The sequence below is a fragment of the Poromitra crassiceps genome, assembly GCF_964638095.1.
Source record: "Poromitra crassiceps genome assembly, chromosome: 16".
NCBI lineage: Eukaryota > Metazoa > Chordata > Actinopteri > Beryciformes > Melamphaidae > Poromitra > Poromitra crassiceps.
Genome location: NC_139645.1, coordinates 206,328 through 234,058, shown reverse-complemented (window position 1 = coordinate 234,058; position 27,731 = coordinate 206,328). Strand labels below are relative to the sequence as shown.

The 27,731-nt window shown below is 45.8% G+C and overlaps 1 protein-coding gene across 1 annotated transcript in view; it reads left to right on the top strand.

Annotated features, from left to right (window-relative positions):
* The window catches only part of otog (otogelin), a gene marked incomplete at both ends in the record, with an annotated part of 184,575 nt that overhangs the window by 125,906 nt on the left and 30,938 nt on the right, over nucleotides 1-27,731 (top strand). The window contains 14 exons of the mRNA XM_083652849.1: nucleotides 3,057-3,174; nucleotides 9,387-9,466; nucleotides 10,397-10,556; nucleotides 10,804-11,151; nucleotides 11,670-13,556; nucleotides 14,058-14,239; nucleotides 14,286-14,344; nucleotides 16,305-16,488; nucleotides 17,722-17,873; nucleotides 20,427-20,516; nucleotides 22,087-22,273; nucleotides 22,789-23,009; nucleotides 25,850-25,988; nucleotides 26,449-26,637. Coding sequence (XP_083508975.1) covers nucleotides 3,057-3,174; nucleotides 9,387-9,466; nucleotides 10,397-10,556; nucleotides 10,804-11,151; nucleotides 11,670-13,556; nucleotides 14,058-14,239; nucleotides 14,286-14,344; nucleotides 16,305-16,488; nucleotides 17,722-17,873; nucleotides 20,427-20,516; nucleotides 22,087-22,273; nucleotides 22,789-23,009; nucleotides 25,850-25,988; nucleotides 26,449-26,637 — 3,996 coding nt within the window. The remainder of the gene's footprint in view (nucleotides 1-3,056; nucleotides 3,175-9,386; nucleotides 9,467-10,396; nucleotides 10,557-10,803; nucleotides 11,152-11,669; nucleotides 13,557-14,057; nucleotides 14,240-14,285; nucleotides 14,345-16,304; nucleotides 16,489-17,721; nucleotides 17,874-20,426; nucleotides 20,517-22,086; nucleotides 22,274-22,788; nucleotides 23,010-25,849; nucleotides 25,989-26,448; nucleotides 26,638-27,731) is intronic.

The following is a 27,731-nucleotide window of genomic DNA, read 5'->3' as shown; positions in this document are numbered from 1 at the left end:
TTATTGGATGTGAGTTGTTTTGTTTAGCATAATATGATTACGTTCGGTCATCTAATGGATTATTGGAACATGACAAGGAGTCATCGCCTCTTCCTCACCGCAGCTTGCCTGTCTGCATCCGCAGATGTCTGCTTGACCGCATCACTCATCCCACGCGATGTATGTTGCTTGTTTACAAGTTAACAGCTTTGTCAGTGTTATGTAACGTTTAGCCACAACACGCAACTATAAAGGACTTTGTCGCGGCTACGTAACGTTACATTGGCAAGCTTACCTCGTTGGCTTGATGTTGACAGAATTTGCAAAACAGCTTATCGCCACAAAACGTCCCATTCTGTGAACGCGGATTTCTATGGCCCTTGTGTTGTTTTGGTGTGCCTTCTTCTGTGGCGTTTAATTCAATTCAATTCAATGCCGTTCAAACAGCGTTTAGGTGCTTCTGGATTTGACGTATTCGTCGTGTCGTTTCATGTATCGTGAAACGACGTACCGTGAGGGTCCTACCGTAAACTCACGGGACGAATACATGTACCGTGACACCCCTAATATATATATATATATATATATATATATATATATATATATATATCATATAGCCTCCTCACATATATATATATATATATATACACATATATATATATATACATCATATAGCCTCCTCACGTGTACATTTTACTTTTTTCCACAATTATGACAACAATGAGTTTGTTGGATAATCCACTGAAACAAAGAAGCACACTCAGGGCACACAAGCATTTCAAAATAAAAGCCAATTTATGTCATCTCATTGGAATTTTGTAGCTCGTAAGTAAAATGTTGTGGTTTGTCTTCGACCTCCAGCCAGACAGAACCATCATGAGGGCCCCCGGGCCATAATGTTGAGTTGCTGAGTTTTGGACTTATCGGCCGTAGAGATTTCTGCCTTCTCTTCAGTACAATGATACTGGATGGCACTCGTGGTGCTCAAAGCGCCAACCAAAAAAGCATTTGAAAAACTCAACAGACCCCGTTACTGAAGATAATCCATTTCATCCAGTTCCATGTTGGAACTATTTTCTTTTGATCGAACTACACCCATTAGCTGCCAGCAGGTGTGCGTTATTATGGATCCAACAGGAATTCTAGGCAAGACCCGCCCTACTCTGTCTCTGATTGCATTGTGTTTAGGCATGAGGAGCTTGAGTTTAGGCATGAGGAGTGATGATTGGTTGGGGTTAGGGTAAAAATATCAGGGTAAACCAATCACAAGCACATGACTAATCTTGCCTAGAATAGCTGTGGGATCCATCATAGAGAGCCAAAGTGAAACGTCACTTCCTGCTTTCTCTCTGTACCAGCGCTGCGAAAAATATGAATGGTAAGGTAAAGGTAAAGTCCCACTGATTCCCACCTGAGTGTGCGAAATTTGTTCTCCGCATTTGACCCATTCCCTGGGGGAGCAGTGAGCGGCAGCAGTGCTGCGCTCAGGAATCATATGGTGATCTAACCCCCCAATTCCAACCCTCCACTGAAGTTTGGTTTAACTAGAAGTAGGGATGTACATTTTCCGCAAATTCCAAACTCGATCATTGCTAACGTTAACAATCAATCAATCGATTAATTGTAATTAAAAATACAAAATTTTACAAACCATACCAAATGCGTTTTTTCCTCAATAAAACGTTTATTTATGCAGCAGCAACGTATTGTATATTACTTACAGCATTGCATAGCATAGCCTACGCTATGAAACACATAAAAACGTGGAGGCATAACTTTTTAAACATGTCAACATTTGCCCAGAATCCCCGTCACGCCTGCAGGGGCTCACTTACCCACGCAGATTGTGACGCGAGGTTACTCCAGGCGAGCCAATTTATCCGTTATCCGTACTTGAACAGCATCTTATGACTTGTCTGAAAAGGGCTATAGTGATGTAGCCGAGTGTCCGGGTCTGCCTATTACTTACACTTTGTTAAAACAATAAACGGGAGTCAGGCTGTAACGTTATAACACGTTTCCACATTCATAATTATTATTTATAAGGGCGGCTGTAGCTCAGGAGGTAGAGCGGGTCGTCCACTAATCGCTTTGGATAAAAGAGGTCGGCGGTTCGATTCCCGGCTCCTCCAGTCTGCATGTTGAAGTGTCCTTGGGCAAGATACTTAACCCCAAATTGCTCCCGTTGGTGTGCCAGCACCCTGAGTGGTAGCCTGCCGCCATCGGTGTGTGAATGGGTTAATGTACCTACTGACTGTAAAGCGCTTTGGATAAAAGCGCTATATAAATGCAGGCCATTTATACGAAACTAACCCCTACGTTTCAGTTTGACGACAAACTGTGACTTTCTTGACATGCAAAGTTATGTTTTAAATTGACACAATTAGCGTTGGTACCCCGTGGCACAATTCAAACGGGATCAAAAAAGTAACCTTATTCTCCGTCCACCGCCATTCATATTTTTCGCAGCGCTGGTACAGGGAGAAAGCAGGAAGTGACATTTCACTTTGGCTCTCTATAACGCAGCAGACCGAAAGAAAATAGTTCGTACATGAAACTGCTCACAACACGGTCAGATTATCTTGAGTAAGCGGATCATGATTTTTGGAAAGAGACATTGATGTTGAGTTTTCCAATTTAATTTTTTGCCGCTTTGACCACCAGTGCCATTCACTTTCATTCTATTGGACATCTCCACATCAGATATCTCCAAAACTCGGCAACTCACACCAAAACGAGCTAGATGGATAAATAATAATAATAATATTAATAAATAATAATACATAAATAATAATAAATAGCACTACAGGTGAGAATACAAATATTTATTTTAGAATTTGGGGTGAACTGTCCCTTTAAAACATTTTAGTGCGATAAAACCTTCAACCTTTTGGTGCTGTGAACCTTCCTCAGGTATGAACTTAAATAGAAATAGAGTGAGAGTGTGTGTCTTTGCTGTGTAGTTTAGTTTGTGATGGTGATACTAAAGAAGAGTGGTGTGTTTGTGTTAGTTTAGTTTGTGATGGTGATACTAAAGAATTGTTTGTTTGTGTGTGTGTGTGTGTGTGTGTGTTCAGGCCCCGGGCCGGACGCCCCATCCGCTCCTCGCTGCCAGTGGAGGTACGACTCCTGCGTCAGTCCCTGCTTCAAAACCTGCAGTGACCCGTGGGCCGGAGCCTGCGTCACCATCCCACGGTGAGAGCCTAACACCAGAGCTGCCAAGTTTCACCAAAAGTTTGGAGTGAAGGTCCTTATACATCAAGAGCGATGCGAATATATGGCACGAAATTGCGATGCGAGTTTTGACCCACCTGTCAATCAGCCACATATGTGTACACGTCGGAAGCGAATTTCTGAAAAATCGACCGTGGTTCGAAAAAATAAACACCGCAATAACGCTGAGCAAAACTTCGCCCTTGGTATGCACGGTTGCATTGACTGATATAGGTTCGGAAAATATTATTGACGTGCGAATTAATCGCACGAAAAAAACGCTCCCGATGTGTAAGGACCTTGAGACTTCGGAAGAGAAGCGAGGAATATCTCATTTTAAATGAACAGGATTACACTGTTGTGATGTCATTATTGATCTTAACCATCAATATTTGCTCATTTCCTTATGACTTCCTTATGATTATCATGGCATTGACCATATCACCCAGGCCTACTTTTGCCCTCGAGACCAAAAAAACCAAGCCGCCAGGTCCGTCTACAAAGTAACATCATTTAAACCGTACGTCAATGAGTAAGACCGTTTGTTATGCTAAACAACAAACAAGAATATGTCACTAAGAAGATGTATTTGGATAGAATAATGATTCTAAATAAAACAGCCATGGCACCAGGATTAAAATTTTGGATGGGCCAAAGTAATTTTGGATGCCTTTTAATCAGGCTGTAAGTTAATAGCCTGTTTGCCCTCCTTTGAGGTTTCCAACGGCGACAGTTTGTATTATTACAAGTGGCACACGCAGGTATATTGCTCAAATCATGCAAAAATAAATCAGTAGGCTATCTATCATGTTGGTTGTTATCTTGCTGGTTCAATGCGCCAAAACTGTTGAGTTTTAACTGCAAAATAATGATCAATAAACAAGACTCGAGAAGTTTTCTAGACTGACTTCCAGTCCATACAGCGACGTTCCAGTTATAATGCCTACTCATTAATTTCCTCTCAATGTTAAGCACCTGCAAGCCGCCTGGAGCTGCTCCCCTGCTCCCCTGGAGCCTGCTCCCCTGCTCCCCTGCCAAGTGAAGACTTTTCTCTCAGACACCATGTGCCTTATGGCCACGCCCCTTGCTGGTGCTCTCAATAAAAGAGCGCTGCACCCGGCGTTCTGCTCCTAATAAGACATTCTTCACCTAGTGGAGCAGTGAGCCTCAAGCCAAGAGATGACCTCGCTGATTTCATAAAACTAGAGATTTCTTTAAATCGTTTTTCAAATCAGCCTCGGCCCTCTCTTGGACTTCGTCCATTGGATAAGGGCGAAGCCTGATGGGTCCGCGCTCACTGCGACACTCAACACAGGGCCACCATCAGGTCTTATTATGAGTACGTCACTTATCCAGGATTTAGACGATGGGGGTAAAGAGGACTTCCACAACAGGAGAATCCTTCTGCGTGCAATTAGGGAGGTAAAGGCAATTACGTTAGTTTGAATATTCGTGGTAATGTGTCCCTCTGATGTTCTTGCAAAAAGGGCTATGTGAGGGGATGGTGCAAACTGAGACTGTGTTATTTCAGATACTGTGTTAAAAAATGACTCCCAATAACTAACTAAACTGGGGCATGACCAAGACATATGTGTTAACCGGCATGAGTTTTTGACGGTATGATAACCTTGGACCAAAATACCACAGTTTCACATATCACAGACTAAAATACATGAAATATGTTACAATTTGAAATATATTAAAAATAAAAAAATAAAAAAATTGAAATTAAATTATCTTTACAAAAAAATAAAACATTTTGAGACATTTGCCTGTCCCAAACATGTAAAAAAGAAACACCAGTCAAATAGAAACTGCACTGTGTTATACATACAAGACATAGAATATGGCTCAGCAAAGTTACAAAGTTAGTTACATGTCTGTCCAGCAATACTAATGAATGATACACCCCGTTTACCGTAAATTCCGGACTATAAGACGCACCGGTGTATAAGCCGCGGGACCAAAATTGACTATTTTTTTCTTCTATAAGCCGCACCGGTCTATAAGCCGCGGGTGTTTTGATGTTTAATTACCATATGAAAGGGTTCGTGCACAGAGAGGAATGTCGGGAAAGCGATGGCTGTTTGGGGAAGCTCCCATTTATTAACATTTCAACAAAACAAAACAAAAGTCAGGTCACTAATCCCCAGACAAAATCACACAACAATAGGCTATATGTGCAGCAAACCTGTAACCAGAGAAGTCAAGTCACTAATGCTCGTCTTCCTCTTCTTCCTGCGTACTGAAACCACCAAAGTCCTCATCTTCAGTGTCGGAAACGAACAGGTTCAGGGTGGCTTCGTCAACCACTCTCCTCTCTCCTTCATTGTCACTCAAAACCAACGAACTCCTCTTCATCTATAGCTGTGTTTCCATTACAGTTTTTCGCAAAAGAATTGCGATATTTCTACAACTTCGACAATGTACAATTGCGACTTGTAGGCGTTTCCATTGAAGTTGCGTTTGAGTGATTCCCCGTTGCAGCAGCTGCCACAGTGATTACGCACGGGGATCTGCCCCATATCCCGTCCCCTGCATGCTCAAATCCAACCAATGGTCAATGGAAATCCCAACATGAAGTTACAATGCATATAAACGAGCCTGATTATCAATTCAAAAGAAAATGAGTCGCAAAATGTTGCTGGCTGCGTGAATGCAGTCAGCGCGACAGGCAGAGGAAAAAAGGTAGCCTAATAGCCTACAACTGGTCCGATTTAGAGATGGAGGGGGGAAAAGGCTGATTTGGTTCTATAATTGCACCTGAAACGTGTGCAATGTATTAGCCTACTCACAGTCACTGTATTCACTTCAGACAGCACCACCGCACCAGTGTGTGCTTTTCATCCTCTCATCTCGCCGCTGTGCCAAATGCGCGCACACAGGCAGCCTGCTGTCACCATGGACCGATTTCTGCCATTAAACATTATCTAATTTGCCCGGCTACGCTTTTGCACAACACTCGTCTTTCTGCTAGGTAGCGTTGCTTCAAAGTTTTCCACTTGCTGCGGAGGTTTTGACACGGCTATCGAACCTTACTTACCAAACTTATTTTCCGCTCCTTTTCCAAGGGATAATATGGGTCACATGACGTGCAAATGCGAAAAATGTGTTTCCATTACACTTTTGCGATAAACTGCTATATCGACACGTCTGAAAAACCACCTCATGATCATCTACTGCTCGTTCTCATGCTGTCGAGAACGAGCAAAGCTTTTTTTTGGTGAAAGAATCCTCCAGGGCGCTTCTTGTTAACAGTCCGAGTGAGTGGCAGGTCGAACGTCAAAGGCACTTCATCCATATTTATGATCTGCTCCGGTTCGATGGAATATTCCTTGATCTTCCTTTGTGTGAATTCGCCGAAGTTTGTGATTTTCTCCTGGTAGTCGGGGGAGGGAGTTGATGGGCTTGTGGCCGTTTGCTTACCGTAATTACCATATGTAAGTGGTCACGCACAGAGGGGATTGTCGGGAAAGAGATGGCTGTTTGAGGAAGCTCCCATTTACCGTATTACCGTAACATTTCAACAAAACAACATAACACAACACCACCGTTGTTTATTTTTACAGTGCACACAGTGTCCGCGGTGTGGTGAAAAGAGGGCAAGAGAGGAAATTAAAACAGAAGTGGATTTATAGTTAGAAAGAGTGCTAAAAAAGAGAGATTTTTTTTTTTTTTTTTTTTTTTTTCTGAAAAAATCCATAGATAAGACGCACCGTTATATAAGCCGCAGGGGCCAAAAAACGGGAAAAAAGCCGCGGCTTATAGTCCGGAATTTACGGTATTTATTTTGTAGCAACAGATGGCCTTAAACGCCACACTCACGTGACGCTTCTTGAGAGAGAGGTGAGGTTACGTGCATCTGCAGACTTTTAACGAGGGACCATGAAGGCGTCATGTGACAGGCTAGTTAGCTAGCCTGGAGGTGATGCTGCCAGTGCTGGCAGCTGCGACAGTGTTTTGCTATCAACCTTGTTAATCTCGTTATATTCTTCATCACAGCGGGTCATCCCCACTGTGTACTTAATCGCGCACTAGTTCTGCATAAGCACCTGCAGCTCTCTCCTTATTTTACTGAGTTCTCACTGATCACACGGCTGTTTACATGCGTTTCTGAACGAACTGCTAGCTAGTTATTAGCATAGCTTGCTGTTAGCGATCATGGATGTTCTCTCTCGCCCTCTCGGTAGATAATATGTAACCTTGCTGCACATAACATTATTTATTTGCGGGAGTCCATGGGAGAAGTCTCCCGCTAGTATTGATGCCCAGTGTGATGGCAGAGAAACGTGTGTTTGCTGCGTCGCGTGTAACGTTAGTTTAGAAGAGGCTCTCACACACACACACACACACACACACACACTCAAAAAGACGTGAAAAAAATAAAATAATCGCACACTTTTGCGGTTATGTAATCGCACGTGCTGACATCACGATTGCGATTGCGATTCGATTAATCGTGCAGCACTACTCCACACAGAAAGGCCCTGGGACAGACCGGGGTTCGAACCCGGGAGCTTCTTGCTGTGAGGCAACAGCGCTAACCACTGAGCCACCATGCCGATTCTGAGACGTCTCTCAGATAAAGCGGATGAAGGGGCCAGCGGAAGCCCACGATGCCGCTGAGCAGATGTCCTCTGAGGAGAGCAGTGGAGGAGGGATTTCAGTATGGAGGAGGGATTTCAGTATGAAGGAGGGATTTCAGTATGAAGGAGGGATTTCAGTATGAAGGAGGGATTTCAGTATGAAGGAGGGATTTCAGTATGAAGGAGGGACTTCAGTATGAAGGAGGGACTTCAGTATGAAGGAGGGATTTCAGTATGAAGGAGGGATTTCAGTATGAAGGAGGGATTTCAGTATGAAGGAGGGATTTCAGTATGAAGGAGGGATTTCAGTATGAAGGAGGGATTTCAGTATGAAGGAGGGACTTCAGTATGAAGGAGGGATTTCAGTATGAAGGAGGGACTTCAGTATGAAGGAGGGACTTCAGTATGAAGGAGGGATTTCAGTATGAAGGAGGGATTTCAGTATGAAGGAGGGATTTCAGTATGAAGGAGGGATTTCAGTATGAAGGAGGGATTTCAGTATGAAGGAGGGATTTCAGTATGAAGGAGGGATTTCAGTATGAAGGAGGGACTTCAGTATGAAGGAGGGACTTCAGTATGAAGGAGGGACTTCAGTATGAAGGAGGGACTTCAGTATGAAGGAGGGATTTCAGTATGAAGGAGGGATTTCAGTATGAAGGAGGGATTTCAGTATGAAGGAGGGATTTCAGTATGAAGGAGGGATTGGGCAGCAGAGTAGCCGCGCTACCATCTTCCCTAATCGAGAGGCAGGACTGTGCCACTGATAGAGCGCACAGCTCGCTCACCCTTTTGGCTGAAGTGAGAGCCAGAAAGGAGGGCTGTTTTCATGGAGAGCGTCTTGAGCGAGTAAGTACCAGGTAATATGATAAAGTACTTTATTTATCCCAGAGGGAAAATAATATGGAACCTGGTTGTAGAAAAGACTCCAAAAGGCCCCACCATCAGGCCTGTTCGTGGGGTAACGCCCATGATCCGAAGGAGCCCGTGAGGTCATCAATGATGTCATACCGCGAATGTGTTGAGGTATAAAAGCGATGTTCTTCTATGCTATCCTATCTCTCTGCTATCTCTAAGCTAGCTGTATCTGCTACCCCTTCCTGTATGTTGCTATCTGCCTGATACTTCTGCATGATATTCCAATAAAGCCTGAAAGACATCTCTGTGGTTCTGACCGATCACTCATCGCGAGCTCTTACCTAGGATCCTGCGAAACTCAACAAACTTCCTTACACTGGTACTTTCCCCAAAGGATTTAATATAAACTAGTAAAAACACACTTGCATGAATTAATTCACAATAGTACATAATTTAAGTGCATAACTTACGATGTAAGTATGCAGACTGCTATAATTTTGCACTGTGACCTTTTGGATGTTATTTTTGACACTCTGCTCTTTTTTATGATTTTTATGTAAAGCACTTTGAATTGCATCTGTGTATGAAATGTGCTATACAAATAAACTTGCCTTGCCTTAGAAAACCAAAAAAGATGAGTAGAGTAGAGTTGAGCTGGTACCATACGGTGGAAAAGCAGCTATATATTATATTCTATATATGCAGACAATATAGCTTGTTTACATGAGTGTCATGCTGCGTTGTTCTCTGCAGAGTGGAGGGCTGTCTTCCTGTTTGCCCCCCCCACATGGTCGTGGATGAGGTCACCCATAGGTGTGTCTATGTGGAGGACTGTGAGTATCCCATCTACTCAGGAAACCGCATTTGGTGCATTGGTGTTGGACTTCCGTAATTTGACATATTTCTGGATCTCCTCTGAAGTCCAATCTAAGGCTTCATCAGAATCAGAATCACTTTTATTGCCACAGTATGCAAGTTACATACGAGGAATTTGTCTTAGTGTCTGTATGCAGCGTAGCGGTCACATCAATATACAGAGATAAGAAGTAGGAAAGATAACTAAAGACAATCAGAAAGTTGCAAGTGCAATCAAATCGAGTAAATATATACAATATGTACATGAGTGGAGAAGTGTTCTGTGGATGATAAATATGAATTTACGTTGATTCATGTTTGTGAATCTGAACTGATTCTCTTCATATGTCTGCATAATTATATTTAATATTGTGCTTCTCAAATATGTATGAATTTACGTCACACACATTGTGGTAGCGAATTTACTGAGGGAATAAATCTAAAATTATGTTAAAGAGTTAAACTGAAGCTGATTCTACTGTTGCACTCATTTGAAGTTTCTCTGGGGAAGAGATCCAGTTAAAAGGCAAAAATGTACAGTAAAGTGTGTAGTATCTGACACTCTACAAATAGCAGTTTTCACTCTTGAATTAAATGAACCAACAGGAGCGCAAACGTGAGGGTAATTACAGTACATTTTATATTTTCTCTCAAAACGAAGGTCATAGTGAAATGTGAAATGAGGTATTGCCTCCTTGCACTGATTCATCAGATCAGTTAGTGAGATGTTGAAGTGGTCTAATCCTCCATGCTGAGAGGGTTGGACCCAGGAGAAGTGTTGGCCTTTTGACTTCCTCTTTACACTCCTGTCTGTATCACACACTATCTACTGTTTGTGTCTGCCTGTCTTTCTCCCTGTCTGTCTCACTCCTTCACTTTCTAACAGAGGTTTTATTGTTTTGGTTCAGGCATTAAGCCTCCAGTTGCCGTGCCACCCGTCACGCCATCCAGCGCCGCCACGACATCTGCAGCCATTACCTCGGCAACCAGCGCCACCCCCTCCACCCGCCCGGGCGCCCCTCCCCCACACACAGCTCCCACTGTCAGCACCCCACACACCACATCCAGGTATGTATGAACCGACGACTGCTTTGACGATAAACCATGATCAAATTCCTGATGGTTAGTAGTACCATTTCAAATTTTAGTGATCATTAAAACCATGTCACCATGATTAGCGCTTTGAAAGTGTATCAGTACTTTTTTTACATTTTCAGCAAATTTGAACTATACCACGATAATACTGATTGCTATGATAATTTTGGTCACTATAATCGTGATATGAAATTTTCATACGTTTCATGTCTACATCCAGGGCACAGCCAGGGCGGCCGACCCGACCGGTCAGCACCGCTGCCTCTCCGGCTCCAGGGCTGCCCAGCACAGCATCACCCCCATATCCTCCGACAGCACCCCCTGCTGTCAGGCCAGAGGCGGTAGAGCCAGTGTCGACCGCTAAAGTGACCGCAGCTCTGCCTACCGCTGTAACGAGCACGACAGCATGGATCGGCCCCATAACGACCAAGACAAGCACTGCTCCCTTCTCCATCACGGCCCTGTTCTTGTTCACCTCCTCCACTAGGCCCGCCGCCACTGTGAAGCCGTTCTTCACCGCTACGGCTGTTGGCCTCCAGCCGGAGACAACAACACTCAAAACAACACCGTACACGGGTCCAGAAAGAACAACACTCAAAACAACACCCTACATAGGTCCAGAGACAACAACACCCAAAACAACACCCTACATAGGTCCAGAGACAACAACACCCAAAACAACACCCTACATAGGTCCAGAGACAACAACACCCAAAACAACACCCTACATAGGTCCAGAGACAACAACACCCAAAACAACACTCCGAACAACACGCTACATAGGTCCGGAGACAACAACACCCAAAACAACACCGTACATTGGTCCGGAGACAACAACACCCAAAACAACACCCTACATAGGTCCGGAGACAACAACACTCAAAACAACAACACCCAAAACAACACCGTACACAGGTCCGGAGACAATAACACCCAAAACAACACAGTACACAGGTCCAGAGACAACAAAACCGAAAACAACACTCTACATAGGTCCGGAGACAACAACACCCAAAACAATACCGTACACGGGTCCAGACACAACAACACTCAAAACAACAACACTCAAAACAACACCATACACAGGTCTGGAGACAACAACACCCAAAACAACACCGTACATGGGTCCAGAGACAACAACACCCAAAACAACACCGTACACGGGTCCAGAGACAACAACACTCAAAACAACACCACCCAAAACAACACCGTACACAGGTCCAGAGACAACACCCAAAACAACACCATACACGGGTCCAGAGACAACAACACCCAAAACAACACCGTACACGGGTCCAGAGACAACAACACCCAAAACAACACCGTACACGGGTCCAGAGACAACAACACCCAAAACAACACCATACACGGGTCCAGAGACAACAACACTCAAAACAACAACACCCTACATAGGTCCAGAGACAACAACACCCAAAACAACAACACTCAAAACAACACCGTACACAGGTCCGGAGACAACACCACCCAGAACAACACCCTACATAGGTCCAGATACAACAACAGCCAAAGCAACACCCTACCTAGGTCCAGAGACAACAGCACCCAAAACAACACCCTACATAGGTCCAGAGACAACAGCACCCAAAACAACACCCTACATAGGTCCAGAGACAACAGCACCCAAAACAACACCCTACATAGGTCCAGAGACAACGACACCCAAAACAACACCATACACGGGTCCAGAGACGACAACACCCAAAACAACACCCTACATAGGTCCAGAGACAACGACACTGAAAACAACACCGTACACGGGTCCAGAGACAACAACACCCAAAACAACAGCCTACATAGGTCCAGAGACAACGACACTGAAAACAACACCGTACACGGGTCCGGAGACAACAACACCCAAAGCAACAACACTCAAAACAACAGCCTACACAGCTCCAGAGACAACAACACCCAAAACAACAGCCTACATAGGCCCAGAGACAACGACACTGAAAACAACACCGTACACGGGTCCGGAGACAACACCACCCAAAGCAACAACACTCAAAACAACACCGTACACGGGTCCAGAGACAACAACACTCAAAACAACAGCCTACATAGGTCCAGAGACAACAACACTGAAAACAACACCCTACACGGGTCCGGAGACAACAACACCCAAAACAACACCATACACAGGTCCAGAGACAACACCAAAAACAACAACACTCAAAACAACCCCGTACACAGGTCTGGAGACAACAACACCCAAAACAACACCGTACACGGGTCCAGAGACAACAACACTCAAAACAACAACACCGTACACAGGTCCAGAGACAACAACACCCAAAACAACACCCTACATAGGTCCAGAGACAACAACACCCAAAACAACACCCTACATAGGTCCAGAGACAACAACACTCAAAACAACAACACCCAAAACAACACCGTACACAGGTCCAGAGACAACAACACCCAAAACAACACCCTACATAGGTCCAGAGACAACAACACCCAAAACAACAACACGCAAGACAACACCGTACACAGGTCCGGAGACAATACCACCCAGAACAACACCCTACATAGGTCCAGAGACAACAACAGCCAAAACTACACCCTACCTAGGTCCAGAGACAACAGCACCCAAAACAACACCCTACATAGGTCCAGAGACAACAGCACCCAAAACAACACCCTACATAGGTCCAGAGACAACAGCACCCAAAACAACACCCTACATAGGTCCAGAGACGACACCCAAAACAACACCCTACATAGGTCCAGAGACAACGACACCCAAAACAACACCCTACATAGGTCCAGAGACAACGACACCCAAAACAACACCCTACATAGGTCCAGAGACAACGACACCCAAAACAACGACACCCAAAACAACACCCTACATAGGTCCAGAGACAACGACACCCAAAACAACACCCTACATAGGTCCAGAGACAACAACACTCAAAACAACAACACCCAAAACAACACCGTACACAGGTCCAGAGACAACAACACTCAAAACAACAACACCCAAAACAACACCCTACATAGGTCCAGAGACAACAACACTCAAAACAACAACACCCAAAACAACACCCTACATAGGTCCAGAGACAACAACACCCAAAACAACACCCTACACGGGTCCAGAGACAACGACACCCAAAACAACACCCTACATAGGTCCAGAGACAACAACACGCAAAACAACACCCTACATAGGTCCAGAGACAACAGCACCACTTGTTTCAGTGGTGCCAACTGCAAAACCTCCAGTGTTTGCAGAAGCACCTACTCCATCCACCATGAGGACCTCTGAGCCGTGGCGGCCCCCACACCGGGAGACGACCACTGCCTGGCCACCACTACCTGGTGCCACAACCCTCAGACCTGTCACTGTACGGCCGGTCACAGGGACTACACTTCCAGTGACAGGCAGGGTTGAGGTTTTGCACACAGCCCTCTCCACCGCTGCTCTAAGACCCACAATCTACCCAGAGAGAGTCACGACCCGGGTGGTGTCCACTGCACGAGCCACACCAGCTACAACCACAAGGATCACAAGAACAACACGGTTTACCCCAAGATTCACAACGACGGAGAGGTCAACCATCAGGCCAAGCACTGCAAGGGTTACTGGAGTAACAAGGCCTCCAGCAGTAACCACCAGATCAACCACAGTTGGTCCGGGCATAACAATCGCACCAGGAGAGGTTCCGGTCCCAGATCACACCGGTCCAGAGGTCTCAACATCCATCACTATACCACCTACCAGGATGTGCACAGTGGGTTATTTTATTATACAGCTTTCCTGTTTCTCACTCTGTGTTGGAGAGTAGTTAACTAGACATAGCTCAATTACTAGTTTAATTACAATTTGCAGTAGTTGGGTGGTAGTTTAACTACATTCAAATCTCAGTTAACTGCTTTAGGTCATAGAGTTTTAGGTAGTTAATTACAAACTACATATTCCAAGAATTCTTATGACTCTGGTTCTTATGACTCTGACTTTGGTGTCTGCGACCAAGGTGTATGCGATCGAATACTATTAATTTCCCCAGAACACATCCTCGAGCTGCCTAAGTGATGACTGGGGTGTCCTAGTCCATAAGTCAAACACACCTACACTTTACTCAGTGTCAGTTCAGTTGGACCTCCGTGTAACAATATGAGATCCCAGACTCAGATTGTGATCATTTCTAATGATGTAATTTGGATGTAGTTTAACTACTTTTTGAAAGTAGTTTAAGTTTGTCGCCTAAAATGAAAAACCTTGACTATACTGACTTGTATCTTACGCCCTAAAATCTGAGATTCAAAATTATGCAGAGCAAGCTACATTTGGTATGCACAAATTCAATTTTTTTAAAATAATTTTAACTGCAAACTTGGAAATCTGGAACCTCCAGCACAGAGCACACTTGTCAGTATCGAGAAGGCCTGATGTCCTTGCATCATTACTGCCTCACTACCTGGTAACATTAGCTACAGATCACTAGCTTTTGGTTTTACATACTTTAAAACGTGTCTTTAAACTATAGAGAACATCACATGGAGCAAGTATTATCATGTCACATGCATGTCCTACCCATAGGCGCTGATTTATGTTCCTGCCAGTGGGTGCGCATGCTTGCGCCCCCAACACAAGCCACAAGCACCCCTCCTTTATATAAAAGGGAGTGCGTGGGTTCTGCGATTTTGGTCACGTTTTTGGTTACACTCGGGCAATTGTGATGTCACTGATGATGTCACTCACTGATGATGTCATATCATCGACCAAGCTGCGTATGCGAGCTGCAGGGCCAGGTTGGCGAGCTGCAGGGCAAGTTAAGTTAAGTTAATTTAATATGAACATCACAGAGCATTAGAGATGTAACATACATGTATGCACAACACACTGTTAAGTGTTTATAGTGGAACGCTAATTTTCAACACCTGTCCACAGGCGGCTTTTACATTAATAATACACCCCAAAAGACATACCCCAAAAAATATATATAAAAGCACACAAGTAAATCCATACATACAAATGTATTGACAAATAGACAAGGATATTACAAAAACCTGTTATTTTCTTATCAAGATGTCTGTGTTTTAAGAAATAATTTAAAACAGTGGTTCTCAACCTGGGGTTGGGGACCCCGCGGGGGGTCGAACAATCATTTTGGTTGGGAGAGTGATAAAGTCCTTATTTGTGGGGGCTTTCGGGTCTCATAAGAGGCGGATGGTGTTGGGAAGAAGCTGTCCCTGTGACGAGAAGTTCTGGTACCGCCAGACCTCAGACTTCTAACAAGGGAGAGAGCCTCAAAGAGTTTATGACCTCTGTGGGAGGGGTCGGGCATGATTTTCCGAGGGTGCTTCAGCGTCCTAGCAGTGGGCAGGTCCTGAAAGGATGGCAGGTCGCATCCGACCACCTTTTCAGCACGCCGGATGATGCATTGCAGTCTGGAGATGTCCTTGAGAGCAGCAGCAGCATACCAGACGGTGATGGAGGAGGTGAGAATGGACTCGATGGTGGATGTATAGAAAAGCACCACTTTGACACTTTGAACTTCCTGGTGAGAGCTCTGATATTCAGTCGTCATACTGCACCCTCAAGTCAAGTGTTACCTTAAGGGTCACAAGCCAAAAAGGTAGAGAACCACTGAGTTGAAATAATTGATAGTGATACGTTTGTCAGAAAGCCACAGTGAACCTTGGTATATTGATGTGTTATAATGTATCTTATCTGTGTCTGTGTCCCAGCCTCCGTACGCTGAGTTCATTGATGAATGCACCAAGTACCTCTGTGTGAACGAGCAGCTGGTTCTGTTCAACAAGTCCCAGAACTGCCCAGCCCCCCTCATGGCCGCACCCCCCAACTGTGGCCTGCTCGGCTTCGCCATACTGCTCAACGGAGACAAGTGCTGCCCCCAGTGGGACTGTCCATGTGAGGAACACACACACACACACACACACACACACACACACACACACTTGTGTACCTTAACAAATATCATTTGTTAAGGTTAAGGCAATGCCTGGGCATTACATCAAACAAACCAATCAGATTCCCGTCTCACAGTCACTGTATGTGCGCGAGGCATGCAATATGCTGTAATTCTCTCCATCCGTAATAGACTTCGCGGAAGCAACCGCTCCTCGGCTGGCGCCTCGGACTGGTTCACGCCTCTCGCGTCGTCCCTTAAAAAGTGATAATGGACACCTCGTCGTGCATTAACCCTTACTTGCCTCACTGAATTATCTGCTAATACCCAATTTTAGCAGCAGAATTTGATGTCCTGGCGTGGCAAGGCTGTGCGTAATGACATATCCAAAAGGAATTTTACTCTGCACTGCGCTGTGCAGCACAGAGATTATGGTGCGCTCAAGCGCAGCGGGGTATTTAGCGCAAAGTAATTGCACGCTGCTGACGATAGGATAATGCCATCCATAATGCTATCCCCACATTTTTGCGCCGAAACGCCTGGTTTGGCATGTGGCACGCCTATGTCCAGTACAATTATAACAGGCATGTGCTTGTGCACACCCCCCAATTTGCATTGTGCACGGCGTTAAACAAGCGCAAACGCTAAATTAGCGCTTTTGCGAAGATACGGCCCAGGGACTCTGTCCTGTGAGTGAGCACCGTCATTCGGTTGAGACTTTAAACCGAGGTCCTGACTCTCTGTGGTCATTAAAGATCCCGGTGCCCTGGCTAAATTCCCACACAGGCCTTCCTTCAATCATGGCCACCTAATCATCCCTCATTACTTAATTGGTACATTCAGTCCTCAACTCTCCACCGTATCAGCTGATGTGTGGTGAGCGTTCTGGCGCAAACTGGCTGCCGTGCATCACCCAGGTGGGTGCTACACATCACCCAGGTGGGTGCTACACATCACCCAGGTGGGTGCTACACATCACCCAGGTGGGTGCTACACATCACCCAGGTGGGTGCTACACATCAGTGGTGGATGAGCTGAGTTCCCTCCCCCTCCCTCCCCTGATATGTGAAGCGCTTTGAGTGTTTTGGAAATGTGCTATATAAATCAATCAATTATTATTATTATTATTATTATTATTATTATTATTATTATTATTATTAATACTCCTGTCAAAGACATGTATCTTAGGGTTAATACTCCGGTCAAAGACATGTTCTGATCTGCTGTGTCTCCAGGTCGATGCTCCGTCTTCCCGGACCTGAACGTCATCACATTTGACGGGAACAGCGTGGCGATCTACAAGGCTGCCTCCTACATCGTGACCCAGCTGCCCAACGAGACCGTCAGCATCCTGGTCGAGGAGTGTCCCGCCGACTCACAGTCTGCCGTGAGTCCAAGTCTCTCTTATTTTTTTATTTTTTTTATCAAGTTTTCCCCCGTTTTCTCCCCAATTGTACTTGGTCAAAATAGAGTACCGCACGAATGAGTCCCTTTTTTATGCTTGCTTGTGACATACATCAACTTGTGATGCACCTGGACACATCATCAGTGATGTGCTGGCGTTGATCAAGCCCCAATCTGGGATCTGGTAAATAGACAGCCATACCTTTTTTTAGGCTTCCTGTACAGCGCGTTTCTTCTGCCGGGACTTCCACTTCTGCGCAGCGGTGCCTTTTAAAAACATACATTTCGTCACTTTTATTTTGAATGCTAAGCGCCAAAATTCTTATATATTCACTAGCATTCACTATATATATATATATATATATTCACTAGCAATCGGGACCAGAACTCTTATATTCGCCGGTACAACAACACAGCGGCACTGCGCGGAGGCGGAAGTTCCGGGCGGAAGATTCGCCCTGTACAGGAAGCCTCAAAAAAAGGTACGGCTGTCCCAGAGTCTATGATTGATCAAGCCCCGGCTTGTGTCCAGGTAGTTTAACCCCACCCACGGCTCTCCTCTCCTGATCCACAGCCACCTTGAACTTCTGCTGCCTCTGTGGCCAACTTGATGGCCCTTCGCCTGCTGGCCCCATTGTTGGTGCATAGGCTTGGATTAGGCAGATAAAGGGGTTACCTCTTAGTTTGACTAAAAGCAGCCGGTCAGATATCACACTATAGCCCATAAGATATTTTGCTACTTTAAAATGATTCTGACTCCATAGCTTCTGACCTCCAGAATATATTAGGAGATAATCATTATTTTTTAAAGGTATATTTATTGAAGCCATTTTTATGAGAGAGTCATCTTAGTAAATTTGCCACTGTCGTGGCTCACCTGGCTCACCTGGTAGAATGCGTAAAATGAAGGCGTTGACCTTCACGCAGCCGACCCAGGTTCGAGTCCACCCTGCGGACCTTTGCTGCATGTCCTCCCCTCTCTCTCGCTCTCTCTCTCTCTTCCCTGCTTTCCTGTCACTGTCTAGCACATACTGGCCTATCAATAAATCCAAAATGGCACACACCAAAAACTTAAACAAATAAAAAAAACAAAAGAAAATTGCCACTGTTTCTTCTTGAAAATATGTCATTTACACCCTGTTTTTAGCTGAAATCGTCACTGGAGCTAGCAGCTGAAAGTTCAACCACTAGGGTACAACCTTGCTACAGTGACGATTTCAGCTAAAAACAGGGTGTAAATGACATATTTTCAAGTCAACTTGGCATCTCAGGGCTTGTGGGAGACTTGCATTATGCCAGGTGAGCAGTATGGAAGCATTTCATGTATTTTTTCTGTTGTTTTGTATGTTTTTGCTCTTGGCCCCCTTCACACTCAGCAGACAGCTCTCTGTGCCTGTTGCAGCTGGAGTGCAGTTCTCCTATCTCGGTGGGCGATGCGTCCAGAGTGCTTTACCCAGTACACTGACTCTATGAGAGTACCTCATAGGACCCCACTTCAAACAAACTGAACTATCCCTTTAAGAATTCGAAAGATAAAATTCCTAAACTCTTTTTTTGGTGTTTGAAAAGAGAACATCTGTCTGTAAAGGTGACAAGTCTGACAACTGAAACATAACAACATGTACCATATATATATATATATATATATATATACATATATACATATATATATATATATATATATATATCATATATATATATATATATGTATATATATATATATATATATCATATATATACCATATATCAATGCCTGACATCTTTATTTTTTTCATCCCCCAAGCACAATCTTCTCTAAAGACCAGCCCATTTAGGTCACATTGCTATGAACCCACAGAACCGCAAATGCACACAGGCAATGGAAAATCGATTTTAGAAAATGATGGGTTCTTTATCATGAGGAAGTGTTTTTAATGTGGAAAAACTAATTCTGAAGGTGTAACAATGTATTTGCGATGTTTTACTGTGGATTAAATGACTATGTTGACATCAAAACTAACTAGGAAGCAGAGGAGACGAGATCACATGACCCAAACAAATGCATTCTATTGGCTGCCCTGGCTCCTACACTGCAAGGAGGAAAATAAGGTGAATGAATGGGAAGCATGAGACCCCACGGACGTAACTCCAAAAAAGAAAAGGGGGGGGGGGGGGGGGGGGGCCTGTGGGCGACTCATTGGCATCATGTTGCCTCACTGGCTCACAGCTTCTGGATAACAGGCATCATGTTGCCTACCACTGGTGTCAACATGACTACCGGGTGCTGTTCTTTTGTCTCTCCATGATTGACTATTGGCAAAAATACAACAGTGGTTTGCCGTTGCTTTATGTTGTCACAGTGCTCATCTACTAGAGCTACTACTACTACTACTACTACTACTACTGGTGTTAGGGTTAGGGTTAACCCTAACCCAGTAGTAGTAGGGTTAGGGTTAACCCTAACCCTACTACTACTGGTGTTCCCCACTTGGGAATCCTGGAATCCTTTTTGTAAAGTCTTCTGCCATTGATTTGTGTTGTCTTCTCCTGTCTAAAGCTTCTCTGGAACTTCACCAACCTCTGCCTGGTCGCTCTCAACATCACCCACAAATCCAACCACATCGTCATCAACAGACTGCAGAGGAGGGTGAGGCCTCAAGCTTAATTTATACTTATTATAAAGTGTCGCTCAGCACATGGTCGCAGACGAAAAATAAAGTGTCGCTCATGTTGCTGCATTTATGCTTCTCTCCTCGGCTCAACGGTCACGTGACGCTATACGCTATAGACAGAGGGAGGCAGAGAACTAGTGCAGACAGCCAAGAGAGGGAATGCTGTCAGTGAACCCACGTCGGAGGCAAGATGTAACTGCAGCCGCATATAACGACACACAACTACACAACTCACCTCCTCTCTCTCTGGGAAGTTGGTCACGGTGTTCTTTGTGATTTTCACGAAGTCATACATCAAGGACATGCTGATACAAATAGCAGGGACACGTTCATTAATTTCATTTCAGCGAAAACTAAAACAAGGAAGTCACGCGCAGCCCGTCTATATAGCCAATCACACTTGCGCGACATTAAGTGACGTAGTCAGCGACACTAGACATTTCACCAGGTAGCAGACACCTCTCGCCGACACTTGAAAGTGTCGACTCAAGTCCTCATTTCTGTCGGCGACCGTTTCAAAAGTGTCGGCAGACGAAGCATAAATTGGGCTTCACTTTCCTTCCCCACTTTTGACATGCACACATCCCTTGGGCCGAATGGCGGCCTCCGTAATTTCCCTCTTGCGCCAATGAGCAGCCTTCATTTAGATGAATGGGTGGGCGTATCCTATCCGGTATCCAGTTCTCTTAATACATCCATGGAGCTGCAGACTAGCACCATGATTCCTCCGACACATGCGCTGTTGCCAGCCGCTTCTTTTCACCTGACAGCGGGGAGCTTCACCGACAGGATGTAGCACGTCAGAGGATCACGCCATTTCCACCAGTTCCCTTCCGCCCCGAACAGGTGCCCCGACCGACCAGAGGAGGCGCCAGCGCAGCGACCATGACACATACCCAGAATTCCCACTCGCAGACACAGCCAATCGTGCCTGTATGGATGCCCGACCAAGCCGGAGGTAACACGGGGAGGTAACACGACCGTCGTGTTGGTAGGCAGGGAATCTACCGCTACATTATCTGGACACCCGAATCTCAACGTTTCTGAGCCAAAAATATGTTGCATATCAACATTTCAACAAGTCCTCCAACCACAGGAGCGTATCCAATGTAAAACGTACACATTTTGGGTTATGTTAGGCAACTAAAACAACTTAATGGTTAAGATTAGGGTTATGGTTTGGGTTAGCTTTAAATAACAAACATTAAATGTGACTTACAGTTGAAATGTAGAATTTGGAAATACTGGGACTTGAACCCCGGTCTCTGGTGTCAGAGACAAAGGCGTACACCCATCCACCACCCCGACTTACTTTCCACCGTGCTATTTCAATAGCAGACTGTCGTTAGTTACGTGACCACTAGAGGTCTACGACTTGGTATACAACTATCGAAACATGTTGATATGCAAAAAGTTTGAGATTCAACGTATCCGTGGTTTGCAGGAACAACAACAACATGCCAACATTTTATTAGGGCGACCGGGCCGCCAAATTAATTCCCAACCCCATAAAATGTTTGAAACGTCCCTTTTCGTGGGTTTCAGCTCTACGTCAACTCGAGGTACGCCAAGCCACGATTCAAAAAGTTTGGGTTTGAGGTCCTGGACACGGGCAACATGTACCTGATCCGCAGCCCGACCGGCCTGAAGCTCCAGTGGTTCCACAGCACGGGCATGATGGTCATCGAGACAGAGAGTGCCGGGAACCGCCTGCCCACCATGGGCCTCTGTGGTCAGTCTGTTAGGGTCATATGAATTCTGTTTGATTTGTTTCCAAAGTAGGTTTGGATAGTTGTTGTTTTTCTGAAAATGACCGTTTCCCATAACTTTGGCTTATTATTTCATGGTGTGGTGAGTACACGAGTCACAACATGTGCATGTGAGTGTTTCTGGTGCTGTTGGAATGTGTATCTTGGGCGACTGAAGGGGGGTAGGCAGCGGTAACATAGACTGCCATTGTAGTGCTAAGCTAATTAGCAGTTAGGGCTGTACCTCACATTGTACTGCACGGACAGTGAAGATAAAGGCATCTACATTCTTGTTTTAGTATTGGCAATATGGCAAATAGGAAACTCTCAAAAATGTTGGCGTATCCCTTTAAGCTTTGACTTAAAAGTAGTCTACACAGAAGCACCAACATAGAGCTAGAAACACTAGCACAGCAGAGCAACAGCGGCACTTAGATGCAGTGAGTGAAGTATAATTTGGCATTGAAATTCATAGTTGTGTCTGTTTTGACCCCTCCAGGCTGCTGCGACGGCGACCCCACCAACGACCTGACGCTACCCAACGGTACTAGTCTGGTGGAGAGCGAGGACCCGGCTCTGTTCATTGACAGCTGGCAGCTTGCCAACACCACGGGCTACGTTAGCGTTAGCCGCCGCCGCGAAGTCAACTGCTCCACCAGCGACTGCTCCCGCTGCCTCGCCATGCTCACTAACCACTCCTTCACCGCCTGCCATGCCTTTGTACGTAATGTCACGCTAGAGTTAATTTTGTCTGCTATCTTTTGATTTAGTCTTAGTCTTAGTCCTGTGTCTAATGTCCTTGTCAGTTTTTATCATATAGGCATCTCGCACGCTCGCTGCGCGGCCTCGCCCGTGCTGCAGCTCGCCGATCTGGCTCTGCAGTTTGCATACGCAGCTCGGCCACTGTGCGGCCTTGCCCGCCATGCAGCTCGACCGCTGGAAGCAGGCAGCGGGGCATTGGCGTCCCAGTGCCACGAGCACCGGCTGAGGTGACCTGCTGCGATTGCTGGGCATAGGCTGAGGCAACCACTGGCATCACGGTGCAAGAAACTCTGGTTGAAAGCGGCTGCTACAGTTGGTGGACATAGACTGCAGGGGCGCTGGAATCCCGGTGCCAGAAGCCCTGGCTGAGGGATGAATGGGTCCAGCGGTTGCTGCATGTAGGTTGCAGGGGGCGTGGCCTCTCGGTGCCAGGTTCTTCTGCTTGGGAATGGGTTGGCCTTTGCATTGCTGGAACTGGATGGCGGGGCGCTGTGTTATTGCCCTGAGTGAAGCGGGCTGCTGGTGCTGACAACCGTGCTGTGATAGAGAGGCAATATCAGCTGCAGGGAGTGCTTTGGTGAAGACTGGAGGACCGGCTGTAGTGGAGACTGGAGGACAGCTGTAGGGGGCGCTGTAGTGAAGACTGGAGGACAGCTGTAGGGGGCGCTGTAGTGAAGACTGGAGGACAGCTGTAGTGGGCGCTGTAGTGGAGACTGGAGGACCGGCTGTAGTGGGCACTGTAGTGAAGACTGGAGGACCGGAAGCAGGAGCGCTGTGGTACAGGCCGGAGGACTGGCTGTGGTTAGAGAGGCAACATCGGGTGAGTTAAAACATTTGGGTGATGGGGAAGGGTGGGGGTAGGGGATTGGGGGAGGAAGGGGGGATTGATAGGTTAGTAGGAAGTGAGGGAGATGGGTTAGTGGAACCTCCATGCTTGCTGCTGTCAGGGCTCTCTGGGTGGTAGAAACAGCTGGAATGGAGAATTAGAGCCAGAGGAGTCAATGGTTTGAACTGGCTCTGGAAGGATGACGATGAGGAGATGCATGTTCATGGGGATTTTGTGCAGCCTGCGGACACGGGGATGAAGGAAGAGAAGAAAATGCGAGATAGATTGTTGTGGCGCTGAATCAGGGGCGAATCTGTAGGCTAATCAGAGGCTAAAGCCAAAGGACTAGAGGGATGGAGGGAACATTTTTATGTATAAAGAAATTGGATTGGTTAGTCAGTCTGCCCAACAGATGGCACTGTAGCCTAGGGCTGTAACGTTTTGGGGATGCAGAATAAGACACTGTTTAGTATTAATTTGTGATGTTTCTGCTATCTATCTAAAATGATGTTGCCAAGCAGATGACTTGAAAACTAAAAAGAAATGGTACTGAGATGTTTTGATAATTGTGGCATGTTCTGCTGCCTGGATCAATGACGACAGGCAGATTGACTTAAACACAGGAAGAAAATATACAGAGAGAAGTTTTGATATTGTGACACATGAGCAGATTAACTTGACATGATGGAGAAAACTGAAAAAGATGAGGTGTCTGTATGATCGGAATGTTATTCAGAAATGTAGTTTGAGTCTTATATTTGGAATTATAAGAATCATAACCCAAGTCTGAAGGAGGGCTGGCCTTACCGGTGTTAAGACACTACTATTGGGCTGCTAATGTTAGGGCTTTAATGTTTTGGCGGCTGGGGTTTCCTGGCAATTTAATTCTCGGGGCCCCCTGTGGCTAAAAATGGAGGCCAGCTCTATTGCAAACTGCTGCCTGTCAGCCATGCTATTTTCTAAGCTAGAGACGTCTGGGCTTTAAGGAATCTGAGCTTTGTTGTGAAAAACTTGATCAAAATACTGAACCAGGTCAGGAGAGTTCTGAGTATACCAGATGTTTGGCAGGTTCCTGCCAGTACGTTCTGTGAGGTTTGTGTTTGTGTTGCAGGTTCCTGCCAGTACGTTCTGTGAGGTTTGTGTTTGTGTTGCAGGTTCCTCCCAGTACGTTCTGTGAGGTTTGGGTTTGTGTTGCAGGTTCCTGCCAGTACGTTCTGTGAGGTTTGTGTTTGTGTTGCAGGTTCCTCCCAGTACGTTCTGTGAGGTTTGTGTTTGTGTTGCAGGTTCCTGCCAGTACGTTCTGTGAGGTTTGTGTTTGTTTTTGCAGGTTCCTGCCAGTACGTTCTGTGAGGTTTGTGTTTGTGTTGCAGGTTCCTCCCAGTACGTTCTGTGAGGTTTGTGTTTGTGTTGCAGGTTCCTCCCAGTACGTTCTGTGAGGTTTGTGTTTGTGTTGCAGGTTCCTGCCAGTACGTTCTGTGAGGTTTGTGTTTGTGTTGCAGGTTCCTGCCAGTACGTTCTGTGAGGTTTGTGTTTGTGTTGCAGGTTCCTCCCAGTACGTTCTGTGAGGTTTGTGTTTGTGTTGCAGGTTCCTGCCAGTACGTTCTGTGAGGTTTGTGTTTGTGTTGCAGGTTCCTCCCAGTACGTTCTGTGAAGTTTGTGTTTGTGTTGCAGGTTCCTCCCAGTACGTTCTGTGAGGTTTGTGTTTGTGTTGCAGGTTCCTGCCAGTACGTTCTGTGAGGTTTGTGTTTGTGTTGCAGGTTCCTCCCAGTACGTTCTGTGAGGTTTGTGTTTGTGTTGCAGGTTCCTGCCAGTACGTTCTGTGAGGTTTGTGTTTGTGTTGCAGGTTCCTCCCAGTACGTTCTGTGAAGTTTGTGTTTGTGTTGCAGGTTCCTCCCAGTACGTTCTGTGAGGTTTGTGTTTGTGTTGCAGGTTCCTGCCAGTACGTTCTGTGAGGTTTGTGTTTGTGTTGCAGGTTCCTCCCAGTACGTTCTGTGAGGTTTGGGTTCGTGATGCCGAATACGTCAACAACCCGTGTGTGGCGCTGGCCGCATACGTGGCCTCCTGCCACAAGTTCAACATCTGCATTGAGTGGAGGAGTCCCCAATACTGCCGTAAGCTGTCTGATATCATCTGACCTACAGCTCATATCTCTGTCTGATATCATCTGACCTACAGCTCATATCTGTGTCTGATTTCAACCAATCTGGGAACTCAGAGTCGACTGTATTTCGGCACGTAAATAGACTCTGGGACAGCCGTACCTTCCTGCACAGCGCGTATCTTCCGCCCGGGACTTCCACTTATGCACAGCAGTGCCTTTTAAAAACATCCGATGCATCGCTTTTATTTTGAATGCTAAATATCATAATCATAATTCTTATATATTCACTAGTGTTTGGGACCGGAACTCTTAAATTCACCGATACAACAACAGAGCGGCACTGCGCAGAGGCGGAAGAGTATATATATATATGTGTGTGTGTGTGTGTGTGTGTGTGTGTGTGTGTGTGTGTGTATATATGTATGTTAAATCTTTGTTACATCCTTACCAAACCCATCTCTCCCCCTTAGCATTCATGTGCCCTGGGGCTCTGAGGTACCAGGCCTGCCTGCCGGCCTGCACAGCTCAATCCTGTCCCAACCAGGACTTTGAGTCAGACCCAGAGCAGTGCTCCGGCCTGACGGAGGGCTGTACCTGCCCAGAGGGAACGCTGCTGCACCGCCCCTACTCCGCCCTCTGCATCCCCCCTGACAAGTGTGGTAAGGCTCTACTCTGCCCTCTGCATCCCCCCTGACAAGTGTGGTAAGGCTCTACTCTGCCCTCTGCATCCCCCCTGACAAGTGTGGTAAGGCCCTCTGCATCTAATTTTGCTAACTGCAATAGTCCTGATGTATGTGCTGTATGTATTGTCTGTATGTACGTGTTGCCTGCCAAACAGCAGCCATAAGGTGTATGTCCAAGACAAATTTCCTTCGGGACAATAAAAGTCTATCCTATCCATATTTCACTCAGCAGGTCGGGCATGGCACCTAAATGAGGCACTTATGTCTCAGTTCCACCACATATAACAGCACAGTACGGCTCTACTCTTACTTGGCCTTACTCGTCTCAACCTGATAGACTGTCTGCTTCCACCGCAAGTTTACTCGTGTCCGCCCACAACTGGTCGTCATAGTGACCGCATATCTGCCCTCCACTAAACTGGTATCCAGCATTGATAGTAGATACAGTAAACTGCCTGACCAATCAGTCGTCTGCAGTGTTTTCACGTCACCATATGGTACCGGCTGGAACTAAAACTAGCACGACTCAACCTGGGCTGTCCTGGTTTTTGACCGGTGGAATGATAGAAAAAAGCGAGTTGAGTTGGGCGGGGCCACGCTAATACCAGCAATGGAAATGGGCCAATAGATACGTGTTGCAATTCGGTACCGGTTTCAAAGGTACCGGTACCATAGTGGTATCGGGATTTGGTACGCGACCCTAGGCGACATTGTTGTGTTCTTGTATTTGGATTGCTTAGGCCTAGTTTACATGACGATGACATGAAACAGCACATTTTTGTTGCGTTTGGGCCTCCTGTTTCCATAACAATGAGCCTTTTTTCACGGTGGCCATTTTGTGTCGAAAAGGCACAGTAAACACAGGTGCAAGTGAAACACTAATGAGGCTTCCCAACTAACATTCATGGAAGTTGGAAACCCCAGACACACCAGATCAAATATAAAACCACATGAGCAAAGCTATACATACAAATGTATTGACAATAGAGATGCACCGATCGATCGGCACGTGACCGGAAATGGACGATTTTCAGCTGATCGGCCGTGACCGGTGACCTGCGCCGGTCAGT